A 13,649-nucleotide genomic window follows, 5' to 3' on the forward strand; every position below is an offset into this window, starting at 1 on the left:
CGCTCCCTATGCAATTGCCTCCATACCCTAAATGCCTCTCTGTGTTGGGCTACCGAGTCGCGTTCCCCTCCGACCCGGGACAGACATATATTGATCTGTGCTCAGAAGTCACAGTATAGTTCAGAGACTCTGACCAAACAAGATTTCCCTCCGCCGCCGCCGCTTCTCTAACTTGGCCCATTTAAACAGCAGAGGCGCTTGCAAGCGCCGCGCCGGCGGCGGGAGGGAGAGGGGGTGAGCGACGGACGGCGGCGCCGGCTCCGCGGCGGCACAAGGAGCCGCCGGCGCCGGGCCGGCCGCGGCTCCGCGGGGGGCTGCTCCAGGCTCCGGCAGGCTGAAACGGGGAGCACACACGCACCCTGCCAGCTAGGTTCGCGTCCCTCTGGCTCCCTGCCTTGATGAGCTCTGCACACGCCACTTGCTCTTCTTGGCAGACTCCCGTCCTGACAAGCTGTACTTCCAAAAGGCAGGTTAGGTCCTTCTCCTTTCCCACTAGCGATGGAGTAAGGATTAGGAGATGTACTAGAAATTCGTTGTCCATTACGAGCTGTGGTGGACACGGCACGAGGTCCACGTGAAACAGCCCTGAGAGGAAAACACGGCCCCAAACTAAGTTGCCTGGTTGTTACAGAGATTTGTCCCATTAATACAATGGAGTGCCCTACCTTTGGATGCTAAGTAGGATTGACTTGTGCAGGAAGAATCTCATGTAGCTGGGAAATAAAAATAAATGACCCCTTAAACACAGTACAAGAGGTATGTCCCACAAGTCTTAAAAGGTGGCAGATGGGACGCAGTTCTATATCCCGTCCTCCCTCAGAACAAAAAAAAAAAAAAATCCTAGCTTTTCCACAAAGTGTGCCTTCTCATAATTACTGGTTTTCTTACAGGGGAAGATGGTGATGAGTTGAACTCGCCTTCCAGTGAGAAGCGGACTTGCTCATGACAAAATCAGCCATTGACAGAGTTAGCAGGGCAGTTTCTAAGTAGTAAGAACCCGTGCCGCTTTGGTACCATCTCTCAGGCAATCTCAAAGCATTGACAGGAGGGGAAAGAACACCACCTCCTTAAGGAAGCTGCTTTTAGCTTCATTTTACTGGTGAAGAAACTGAAGCGTGAAGGGGCTAAGATCCAGAACACGAACCCTGTACTCACGCCAGGGTTAGGCAGTTACTCATGCAGCTACTCAGTCCCACTATGAGTAACTACAGGCTAATACGGGTGACAAGTTCACACTTGTGCACTATGTGATTTGCCTGAAATCGCACAGGTGCAGTTTTCTGCCTCCTCTTGGCTCTCAGCAGATAGGTACCCCTCTCTACAAAAAGTCCAGGCAACTAATGGACCACTTGTGGGAGAAGCTTTTACTTCACACCGGTAAAAGCAGAGGAAACTGGCTCTCTGGGATTCAGCAGGAAATGGAATCTAAGCCCCAAGTCTCAGTCTTCTGGCACTACGTGACCATGATCTTTGTTTCTTGCCTATTTATTCTCAAGAAATACAAGCTCTGGGAGCAATCCTTGCGTCTTGCTCTAATGAAGGAGGTGAATATATACACCCATCAAACCCTCTCATTTCGGTTCTCCATGTTCTTATTCTTAATGACTCTGATTGCTGGAGATGATAGGAAAGAAATCACTTCCTATTATCACCTAATGAACTAGGGACAGCGCTCAGAAGAGACCAGGAGACACAGGCCCTCTCTGTGAAAGAACATAAGAGGAGTCTGGATGGAGCTCAGGTGAGAAGGCAATACAGTGAGCAGAACTGTTTGCTCTTGCCCCTCTAGAAGACCTTCATGGCTGGTATACCTAGAACTGCGGTGAGCGCTCTGCAAGGCCCCGGAACTACTATTTGGCTTAATCTTTGTATGTCGGCTCCCTGGGACCGATTTTTCTTTTCCTTTTTTGAAGGGGAGTGGATATTTTTTTCTCAGAGCTTGCTTTCTTTTACAGCCATAAGGGTTACTACTCTTTCTCTACCTTCATTCCTAATGGCAACTTTACCTCCAAGTGTAGAAAGAGCTTGGCCACAGCCCCCTCCAAAGACAGGTCTCCACAGTTCCTCCAAGAGGGGTCACAGGAGAGCAGAACAAAAATGTCCCTCAACCTCAAGGAACAAGTCCTTCTGTGGTACTTCTAGACTTCTCAGATCCCTGTGACTTGGATGCACATTCGAATCCCCTAAGAGCATTTTGCATGACCATACAGTCTGCCCCTAGAAAATAGCTATGATGAAACTCTTCCTAACCTAGAGAACTTCTCTTTACCTTTTCTCCTTAAAGGAAAAGGTGACTTGCCACTGGGTTTTCCCACTACATCTCAGCTCAGTTGCTTCTCCTCTGTACAGAAACTTGGTTCAAAGCTGGGCCTAGTCATAACTATATATGCTACTCTTCATGCTAGAAGGGCAGCAGCTACTTGGCTCTGCTTCTTTCCTGGAAAAAACAGGCACTGATGTCAGTCATGATATGGGTGCATTGGCCAAACTGCGTAGGGGTCTAGCACTGGAAGAGTAAGACCTCATGATGGTGGCCCAACATGAGGCGCATGGGTTGGGCCAGGGCAGGGTTTCCCACACATTCACAAGGTGTCCTGGCAGATGTGTGGAGGGATTCAGGAGGAATAGACTTTAGCTGATCCTATGAGTCTCTTACAAGCACTAAAATTTACGATCAAGTCCTCCCTATCCCTCCTCACTATAATAAAATGCAAGAGCACCGTCTGGATGGCTGAGTTCAACAGCAGGGAGTCTGCAGTTGTTCAGCTCTTTCCTCTAACATTAGAGCTGTTGGTATTAGTGTAAACAGATTCACCACTGGAGAAGTGATCAGAGAGATCTTAGCAAATCTACATGCATACGGTGAGACAGAGAACTAGACGTGCTTTGCAAACGCTGAACTAAGGGACTGGAAAATGCTTTAAAGTTTGGGGGCACGAGTCACCATGTCTTTTGCTTGTGTGTTTCTACAGCACCTAGCAAAAGGAAAGAACAATCTTAACTTGCTCGCAAAGGCACTGCCACAATAAATGTAATAAATAGTGATAATTTTCTAACATCTAGTTCCTCACTTCTGGAATACATCATGTAGGGTTTAAACAAAACCTGGACCTTTTCTTTCTCTCACATCAAACGTATCAATGACTGCGAAGAGCTGGCTGTGCTGTAAAGCATGTTACAAGGAAAGATGGTAATGTGCTTGAAGCACAGATCTGAAAGTTAAGAGATAAGGACTTTACTCCTCATTCTGCCACCAGCTTCATGGGCAAATTACTTATCCTGGATAGGCCTCCATTATTCTACCTGTAAAAGGAGGGGGAACTTTTGAAATGTAATTTGTTATTTATGTCTGTGACAGTAAACCTTTGAGTTTCTAACCGAGATCAAAGGTCCTTTGTGCTATCTGTTTTAAAAACTCATTGCAGATGCAAACCCTGCCCCTCTACAGGAAAGACAGGTTGAGGCTGGGAGGAAACAGGCACACAGGTACAAGTAAAAAGAGCAGTCTGAGCTCACAAACTACTCCAAAGCTTCTGTTCTTGCATGTTTCCACCATGGATGCCATATATGCATCTCTGGCACCATTTCACCTGTGCCTAAGCTAAGCTAAACCAAAAGATATAACGTTCTGTCAGTGTAGCTGCATCTACAGTGCAAGTCTTGCTGGCCTTGCCTTAGCAGTCGTGTGGCATGAGTTCCTCACAGCCCAAATGTAACTACACTAGCCAAGTTCTGTCCTATAGGCCTGACACCAGGACAGCTCAGATAATCAAACAGGTCTTTAAACAGTTGGGTCAGTATCCACTGGATCATGTTTCTTCCCCCAAAGAAGCTGGGGTGCTCAGCCCTTCAGTGACTGCAAGTCAACAGCTTCTCTCACCATGCACCCCGTATTTCCCACAAAATTACCTTGACATTATCACACCAGGGATGGGAAGCAACAGCCCTGTCCCTGGAACATGCTACCAAATTGCTCTGAGCCTACCAAAAAACAGGAACAAGACCAGTCAAACAGCCACAGCACCACTGCCTGACCCAGCCAAACTCATGCCTTCTCTACTACCCTTCTGGAGCCTCAGAGGACATCAAGGTTGTCTAACAGCCAAGATTCATTGCTTTTTGTCTCTTGCTCCTTTCCAGGTGTAGCCCAGCCATGACATGCTCTATGCTCGCTGCAGCATGTGAGCAGCCCAGCCACGCTGCCAGAGTCATGCTCAGCAGGATTGGCATTGGAGGTAATACTAGCCTCAGGCCAGACTGCTTCATTACGAGAGATATTTTGACAGCCCAGCAGCAAGAGCAACAGCAGGCAGGGCATGAGTGGATATTCAGGGGAGGAGGGTTAGGAAGGAAGACATTGCAAAGGGCTTTGCCTCTAAAAATTGCTTCCTCAGGAACTGCTGGGCTTTACCCTTTTTACATCTAATTCATACAGACGCCAGCCTTTTACACCAATTTATTGGAGGGGAAAAGGAGCACCACAGAGCTTAGTAAGCATTTTCTTTCTTTCTTTCTTTCTTTCTTTCTTTCTTGAAAGTAGGGTTATGGTAGAATGAGGATACACAACAAACAGAGCTGTAACTTGCATACATCTCTACCTAATGCAGGCATTTTGTCTGCTTCCAGGAGAACAGTCTCGGACAGTAGAAGGTAGTTTCTCCTCAAACTATTTACACAAAATACCTCTTCCAAATTCACTTGCCCTGCAAGTGCCCTGCATAGCTATGAGAACAGTCCAAGTAGTTTAATGCTCACAAAACAAGAAGAATAAAATTGTGTTGGGGAGAGTCAAAGGAATTGTTATCTGGAAGCCACAGACTCTATCACTAAACTAGCTGCTCCCTTGTTCTAAATAACAAATAACTTCCCATGCAGGGGACACATCTGATCTTCTCTCTCTGACTTGGTATAATGGAATATTCTGCGCTGTGAACAGTCACCTGGCCTTGTAGCTCACAGACCTTTGCATGCTGCTAACACATAGTGCACAGCAAGAATTACCCAGTGACTGCTGTGCACCAAGAGACCATTATACTTGCTATCAGATGATATGGCACTGGACAACCCCATCAGATGATAAAAGGACAGATCCATCTCTCTTCCTTACTGGCTGAAGATCAGGTGCATTGTGGTAGCTTAGATCAGAATCAGCCCTGAGATCTCTACAACAAGGAGTTTAAATTCAAAGGGTATAATCCCATTTCTATTAAAACCAATGGCAAACTCTTAATGACTGCACACTTCAGTGTTCCTGTCCCCTTAATGTAGCAAGAGAGATTGCCCTTCTCTGCAAAGCTTTTGGAAAACAAGAAGTTCAGCTACATTCAAGTGGTGCCTGTGTGATGTAAAAAAGCACTTACAGAAATCACCAATGGAATAAGGAGTTAAGCATCAAAACTGCGGTCGTATTAACCACTTTCTCTGACCCTTTACTCTTAAGGCAAGAGCCACCTTCTCTGCAATTCCAGGTACTGTCCAGCTTCTCTGTGCTTCTGTCTCCACTAACTACATATTTTTGCCCATATCGCAATTAAAATGCATCTTTTCCCCCTGTCTCTTCCTCTCTCCTCAGATGTTATTTATTGCTAACTTGCAACTGCTGTGAAAGATTTGAGATATCAAAGCTGTAACGCAGAAGAAAACCTTCACCAGATTCTTTCTCTCTTCTTTCTAAAGCCTTTGATTGTACTACTCTAATCTGCTCCATTGGTAAGAAAAACTCATTGCATCAAAAGATGATGAAGTGATGGTCATGATGTATTAATCTAAGGCTTGGCCATGTCCCAACACTTACACATCACTATGTGCTAATCCACTTCCTTAACTTCCTGCCTGCCTTCCCTCCTAAAATCATAGTAACAAAAAGATACACGGGGAAACCGACTTTCCAATATCTCAGTATCGCTAGAATCTATTACTGGGTTGCAACAATAAAAACTTAGTGAACATTGAAAAGAAGATAACATAGGTGTGCCATCCCAACATGAAACAATGCCATAAAAGGATAAACTATGGGTCTCTTCCTTAATTCACAAGTGTATACAAACATGTGTGTGTGTGTGTGTGTGCACACACAGAGTACGCTTGTTCAGACCAGGCAGATGAACTTTGTTAGCTAATCCTTTGGAAGTAATGTGTCAGGAGAGTCTAGTGTAATCAAGGTGTAAACTGCTTTTAATACATGCGGGAAAGGTCAAATTAAAGACTAGGTGGAACCTGCCCTGACCAATTTAGAAGGTGCTGAAGTATACACTACCTGAGCTGGCTTACAGATTTCAAACACAGTAATTAGAGCTAACACATTCTAAAGCCTTTAAGTCATTGGGCATTTCTGCACACAGGTTTTGTATTGTTCTAATTCTCCTCCCTTATAGAAATTGATGTAGTGCAGTCAATGCCCTAGTAACGACGGGATTAGCATATATCGCCTCTCTGCTGGTATAACTGCATGCCACTAGACAGCTGTACAACTTTCACTACAAATGTTTCTGAACAATTATTGTTGCAGCAATGTGAGACTTTATGTACGGATAGGCCCTGGTCTGGGCTACGTCTATCCTGCAATTTCAGTAAGTTTCCATCGGCCATAGCTAAATGTTCTTAAATTAACGCTGGTACTCTGAGCAGACATCACACAGGAAGTGCCCCAATATAGACCTATGTTTCTGTAGCAATTTCTCACTGAAGTTTGTGCTGCTGTACTTCTTCTGCAACTGTTACTTGAACTATCTAGTTAGCGCTGGTATAGGAGCGCAATCACACCTTCAGCTTCACTGTGACCGGAGGTCTTCCGTAGTCTCTTCCCCGTGTATGTTGTATTTGAACATGTACTGGCAAACTTACCCAAAGATATACATATGAATAGACACAGGCATATGCAGACTCGCCAGTGAACTCGTGGAGACAAACACACATAAATGACTTTGTACTCACTCACTGCTCACTTGCACCTCCATTGTTGTGAATAAAAGCCGAGCCAGGACCACATGAAGACTTGTCTTGTTTGGGTTTGTTTTTCTTTTCCTTTAAATCTTACATTCCTAGAAAAAGAGATTCATTCAAGTAAACCTGTTGCCATGACTACACTGCAACAGAATGCTTTAATCAAACATAAAACTTAGATAAGATATAAGAAAAGAATAACAAAAACACAACAAAATAAAAAGAATTTCAAAAAATATGTAAACAGGCATTTACACATTTGAACTGCTCACAGTGATTTGAGTTCCCTGGAATAAGAGCAGCTCTTCTGCTCCTTCCCTTGCTCTTGCTTCACAGCAAATGCAGCATGCCTGGGGACAAGGGAAGCAGCCTGCTGCAACTAGTTAATATTGAGTTTTATTTGTTTGTCAGACTTTCAAACTCGAACTTTTCTACATGTGGTCCTTCTAAGTACAACCATTTTCATGGTTTTGCTGGCTGTGGTTTTTTCCTCCACCTGCCCTGCTAACGTAATCAGGTCCCAGATACAAGGAGTAATTTAGTGTGAAACTTTCTATTGTTAAATATGTGGGTAGGGCACAGGAGGGAGGCTGAACAAAAAGCACTTAATTCAGCTGCAATTAATGCTGATCATTCTACACCTGTTGAGATTCTTGTGGATTTGTGCCTCTGTGTGTGTCCCTACATGTGTGCGGGTGTTTGCATATTAATATGTGCGTACTTTATCAGAGGATTTCTCTAGAGGGGTGTCCTGCTGCTAAAATTAGATTATCCACCTTGGTAGACAGAATTCCACAGAACAGCTCTGTCACCACAATAGCCTGGAAGAAAGAGTCAGGCATTCCAAAATCTACTTCTGCCTATTTTGCTTCACTACGTACGTGTCTGCAGCGATTCGCTTAGCCCCTCCAGACTCAGGCTCTTTACTCACAAAACAGAGAGAAAACATGTCTGTAAAACATGTTTGTTTGTCTGTAAAGCAGAGTTGGGAAGCACAGCTCCTCAGGTGTTCACACTCCTTGTTCATTTCCACGCCAAGCAGAGGTGCAGACATGCTGAGCTAGCCAGTTTAGAGACCTAGACAAGCAAAGCAATGGCAAGAGGAGCTCCACGGTGGGCTAAACGCCCCCCAAATATGCCAGCCTGTGCAGTCTATACTGCTGGGATTCCCAAAGCCAGCTAGATTAAGGTAGCTTGGATAGACCTGTTTGTGCTGAGGCCACACCTATGAACTCAGGGCAGACTCATCCTCGTATCAGTAAAGGTTACAAAGCAAAGGTGCATAGAGCCAGTCTGCATCAAAGCTCAGGACAGGTTCTCACTGGATTAAGAAGGCTAGAAAGGAAAAAAACAAAAAACAAAAAAAAAAAGGAAAGAGAGATTTCCATTGCTCTCTGGAATTTTATTTTTTATCATGGTAGCCTTGAAAAGGAGAACCACCATCTTTCTTAGCTCTTTCTCTCTGTTACTGTTTTTACTGTTTTCTCCGTGTCCTACTAAGGCAGTATTGTCACAGCTTTTCTGCCCCATGCTAAAGCAAGGATAATTCTGGACAAAAATCACCTATCAGGTTGCCGATTCAGAGGTTAACAAACCCTACACCAGGTGCAAGGGATGGCTGTAGGGAAATACAGTCTTCGTGGTCTAATGAACTATCATCTTTGCTCCGCACCAACCTGGTCATTCATCCACCATCTATTTCACCCATCTTCAGCCTCAGTGAAAATAATAAGGGCTTGCATCCTGAGGCTGTAAATTTTTCGCATTTCACAGAGGGATGATAGTAAGGGGTTTACTGCCCAGAAGGGCTTTGTCAGTGGCCTCTCTTGTTGGATGACTACAGTTCAAACGTTGTGTCTGCATGCCTGCTTAGGCGCAGACTATGGAGGCTTCTCTGTGGCTTCTCACTTTTGACAAGGCACCCTGAAGCTACAGTTGGTTAGGTTTTTGACAGAGATATCATAGTTTCAGAGAACAGCACTTTCTTTCCTTCTTTCTTTCCTCCTTTCACACTCTCTCTTCACTGGAGGTTACAAAATCTATGCATCACATTAACGCTACAAAGCCACTAACAGCTCTCTTGAAAACCTGTAGAAACAAACTGTTGTATTTCAGGCAAACCAGAGATGCTGAGTTCCAACACAACCAACACTTCTGCTTAGAGGTGATCTTTGGCTGGCCATTCCCCTAACATCCACAGGCTGCAGTTTCTTCCAGTACACCCTGTGCTCCGTTATGCTCTTCTTGCACAGCCCAGGTCCCACCAGACAATGCAATATATTTTCAAAGTCCGTTCTTTCACAGCCCCTTCTGCGTGACCCCTGACACATACCCGATACACATACCTGGATACTGTGTACACACTCAGGACAGGAGAACTGGTCAAATAGTGCAAAAATTATGCTCACTCTTCAGGAATGCTTGGATCTGACCATGTTCAAATGCCCTTACTAGGAACACCTAAAGGCATTTGAGAAATGGTCATTTTCCAGAGAACACCTACATTCGTCCAAAACAGGGGACTGATGAGTAAATATAGTTATTTGCTGTTCGCAATATATCAGTTACAGTTTTCTGTTTTTCTCAAGTTCAATAACTCAATCACTGAGCAAAAGCAAGTGCTTGTGAGCCATAACACATCCTGAGTGGCAAATGCAGAAATGTCAGAGCAAATGTTTTGATGCCTGATGCTTAAAATTCTTCATCCAAAACTGTTTGGCAAATACTTGCAAATAACAGATTTGTTTACAGCAGGAGAAAAATATATTGTTTATCATACATCTTCCTTGCCTTAGCCAAAGCTAATCCGTACCCAGATGTGGCACGAGCCGTTTTCACTAACCCTTCATTCACACTCAGAAGGGACGCATGCAAATAGGTATACTGTCAGCACACATCTGAAAAACTTCCACAGTGTACACTGTCACAAACTTTAAAGTTTTCTTCCAAGAGGAAAGGATAAAAAGGTGTTTTGAACACTGTACGGTTCACAAAAACTATCCCTTTTAGCTGTTATCTGTAGCATAGCATTAGCAACAGCTGTGAATAAAATGATGGGAAAAGCCATAGCCCTGCAGCAACTGACACACGCAGTAGCAGTGACAGCCTGGAATCAAGGATCACCAAGTGTTTGACACAGCCATACAAAGATGCACAGGCATGTGCACTCAAAAAATAGATCCTGGATAAACAAGAGAACAGGTTTTATTGGTTTTGTGCCCTGAGAAAGACCGAAAGAGCTAAATATCAAACCTGAGGCTCTGTGCATATCAATTTGGGAGAGAGAGTCTGCTGAAATATTAGCTTGGCTTTATGGGAGCAATCATCAGAATTTCAGTTGCTAACATTTCAGCCATATGGTGGCTTGCGTCCCATCCTCAGCAGACTAGCAGATGTGCCAGCAGCTGAAGGGGCAAAGAGCTGGGTTCCATCACACATTTCATTCTTCACTACCCAGGGAAAACTTATGAGGAAGTTAGAGCCAATGACTGAGGGTGAGGACCGGGGGAGAGAGATCTTTTAAGTTCCCCTCTCCCCCTGTAAGTATATCAAGCATACGGACATTTCTTACATGTGCTTTGCATCCAGAAGCAATGCTGGCGTTGCTTCCACTGTGCACAGGTTAAGGCTGCACTCACCCTGAAATAAAAAGCCTAAACCATTGTAAATACTCAGAAGACGCTCAAGTCTATTACCACCCAGCTGCTTGTTTCTTCCCTTCCGTTTTTAACGGAGTCTGTCTCTGCAGTACGGCCTCTAATCACAATTACAGCAAAACGCTGATTAGGATGCAGATGGGAACATCTTAGGAAACGAATATAAAATTGTCTCGACAAAGTAACTGAATACATTTATAGGTAAGGTATTGCTTTTAATTAACCCTAATTGCCAAAGAATTATTACTTGCTCAAAATAAATCTTTATGTGTATGTAAATAACTGAGTGCAAGATTCTCCCCCTCTCTTCTGCTAATGCCTCCGAGAGTAGAGCTAGCAAAACTCATCAGGGACTTTGCTGCATTTCACTGAAAGAACGCTCATTGTTCCAACATATTCAGTGTTTTCATTCTAATCACATAGATTATATCAGTTCTCAATGAGTGAACCTGGAAATCAAGTCCCACATTGGATTAACCTACAGACTAACTTAAACATGTACTTCCCAGAAGTAACCTGTGTTTGCACATGTATAAAGACATATACACATTGGCCATACGCACACCTATGCAGTTATACCTCGTTCTAATCAGATTTGTATTACGCTTCTTGAAATACAGTAATGCAATCCGAGCCATTCATTCCTCTCTATAAAACAGACATGACTCTATTAGTGTCTGCCTTGAGGAGAAGTCCAGGAAGTGGTGCACAGCCCTGGCAAATGGATCATCCTTGCTTAAGGATGTTCTTTAGAAAAAGGCTACAGGACAAATCTTCCCTCCACATTATTCTGGCTTGAGCCTCCCATTCTCTCTACTCTCTCATTCTCCACTGTTTCCCATGACTGCTGCTCACAGTATGCATATGTCCCTATTATTTGCATCCTTCCTTACGGAAGAAATACTCTGTGTTGTTGCTTTCAGGACCCAGGGCACATGTGATGGGAGGAGGTAGGAAGCTGAAGATACCACAGCTCATTTCATGACAGGCCAGTTCTGCAAGAGCAACCTGAGAAGCCCTTTCTGGGATGGTTGACATCTTTCCAGATCCTTCATTCCATTGACAGAAAAAAGGCTTTAAACTATTCCGTCATCACCATCATCAAAAACAACTGCCAAAGAAATTTCAAATCCCTTTTCAGATAAGATATGACTCTCAATTCTTCACCCTTCGCCTGGGAACCTGGACTGTCAGGGATGTCAGCTTCAGTCCCCATGCTCAGGATTCTCCTACTCATTATGGTGAGTTTTCAGCTCTATCTCAGGAGGCAAACAAAACCTTTCACAGAGGACCAAGACACTCTTGCCCCTCCATGCTCTTGTTCTACCTAAGGAGTATGCAGAGATGATGTGTCCAAGTCTCTTATTGACTTCCAGCAGCCCTGGAAGGGGGCAGAGCTGCATGCAGCGCTCAGGCTCAACAGCAAAGCAGGACTGACGAGAGTGTGCGTGCCTGGATGAATGCTGAAGCTAGAAATGTCATGATAGGAGCGTGGCTGGGTGGTTTACTTCATAGGATGTGGGTTACAAGAGAGGTTGTTACAGGGAGTAGCTGACACAACCCATCTATCCATGTCATTATGGTATCTAGGCACTGTTATCTAATTTCACATTACAGTTGATTATGGAAAACATTTATTTAGAATACCGCTAGCTCTTTAGTAACACTAATGCCTTCTCAGTGCAAACCCTAGCTCTTGTGACAATCCAAGGCAACGTCACAAGAGCTAAGGTTTGCACTGAGAAACGTATGAAAACAGTTAAATAGCTATAGCGTACTAGCATGACTCCCACTTTGGATACTCTCCTCCCGAAAGACTTTTTTTCTGATCTTATTTGTATTATTCAACTGGAGAAAGGCATTATTATTATTATGCAATAATAGTAGAGATCATATTGTTATACCTGCCGCCGTTTTAACTATATGGGTAAATTACTTTTGCAGCTTTTTTTCAAGCAAACGGACCCTCTTTTCCAGGCCCTATCATTCTCCGTTCTTCCAGCACTATGCCATAGAAAAAATTCCTCCGAAAATAGTAAAGAAAATCGTAGTGCAAAGAGAGTCTGTAATCAGAGCTCCCATTAGACCAGGCCTTTTGGGAGTGTATTTGTCTCCTCATGGAACAGACAGGAAGTGTGACTCTTCCTCCCCAGCTGATTTCTGCAATTTCTTGATCTGTAGCCCATTCATGAGCAACTCACTGCAAAATTAAATCTTCACATTTCAAGTTGTTTTGCTTAGGCTGGATGTACTGTTCACAAAACGATCTAGCTGTGGGAATCAGGCTTCCTACATGAATATTTGCAATGACAAAATCAAAATTCCCTTTCTATTGATGTTCCTGGAGTTCTCTTCAGACCTGCTGCTGCAGTAGCTGCCACCAAATCAGTAAATCCATTTATTGGAATAGTCACACAGAACTGCAGGAATGAGGCACAAAATCCAATTCAAACCTCCTCTAATCAGGAGGAAACAAACACTCAGCTCCGTTCTCCATGAAAGTTACATGAAAAAGGGTGGAACTTTAAAGATGCATATGGTAAGGAAAAGTACAGGGACAAGAAGGTGAATGGTCTCCCAAACACTCCTTTAGCAAACCACTGGAAATTCCTCTGGGATTGTCCAAGGCCCCGATCCAATATTCCTCCTTCCATCCGCTCCCTGAAACTCTCAGCAGTAACATCTGGAACCCCCATCCAATTATAAGATGAAATAGTGGAGGATCAAAGAGAGAGTTTCCCAGCTCTCATGAGAACAAGCTGGAGCGTGGGATAATTAGCAGCTCCTGACTGCTGCTAACCACTTCACCCTCTTTAGCATTTTTCCCTGGCCTTCTTACCTGTACGTACAGTCCCCTCTGCCTTCAGAATACCAACTTCCCTCCATGTGTGTCTCTTATTTGATCCTCCTGCATCAATAGCTGTCCTGACACATCCTCTAAGTTTATAAGGGTCTCTTCCCTCCTTTCCCCATTGACCAGGAGCAAAGCCTTTTGGGACACACTTTCACTATTCTGGGGGGAGGCAACAGCTGGTCAAAAAACTGGGTTCA

General features: G+C 44.1%; 1 protein-coding gene across 6 annotated transcripts in view; it reads right to left on the reverse strand.

The window, feature by feature from the left end:
• SAMD11 (sterile alpha motif domain containing 11) overlaps positions 1-13,649 on the reverse strand; it is a 258,540-nt gene that overhangs the window by 131,513 nt on the left and 113,378 nt on the right. For all 6 annotated transcript variants that reach the window (XM_068916038.1, XM_068916039.1, XM_068916040.1 and 3 more), the window contains one exon: positions 6,934-7,040. In XM_068916038.1, the coding sequence (XP_068772139.1) occupies positions 6,934-6,956 (23 nt within the window). In that variant the 5' untranslated portion in view covers positions 6,957-7,040. The remainder of the gene's footprint in view (positions 1-6,933; positions 7,041-13,649) is intronic.

This window comes from Struthio camelus, chromosome 21 (assembly GCF_040807025.1).
Source record: "Struthio camelus isolate bStrCam1 chromosome 21, bStrCam1.hap1, whole genome shotgun sequence".
Classification (NCBI taxonomy): Eukaryota; Metazoa; Chordata; class Aves; order Struthioniformes; family Struthionidae; genus Struthio; species Struthio camelus.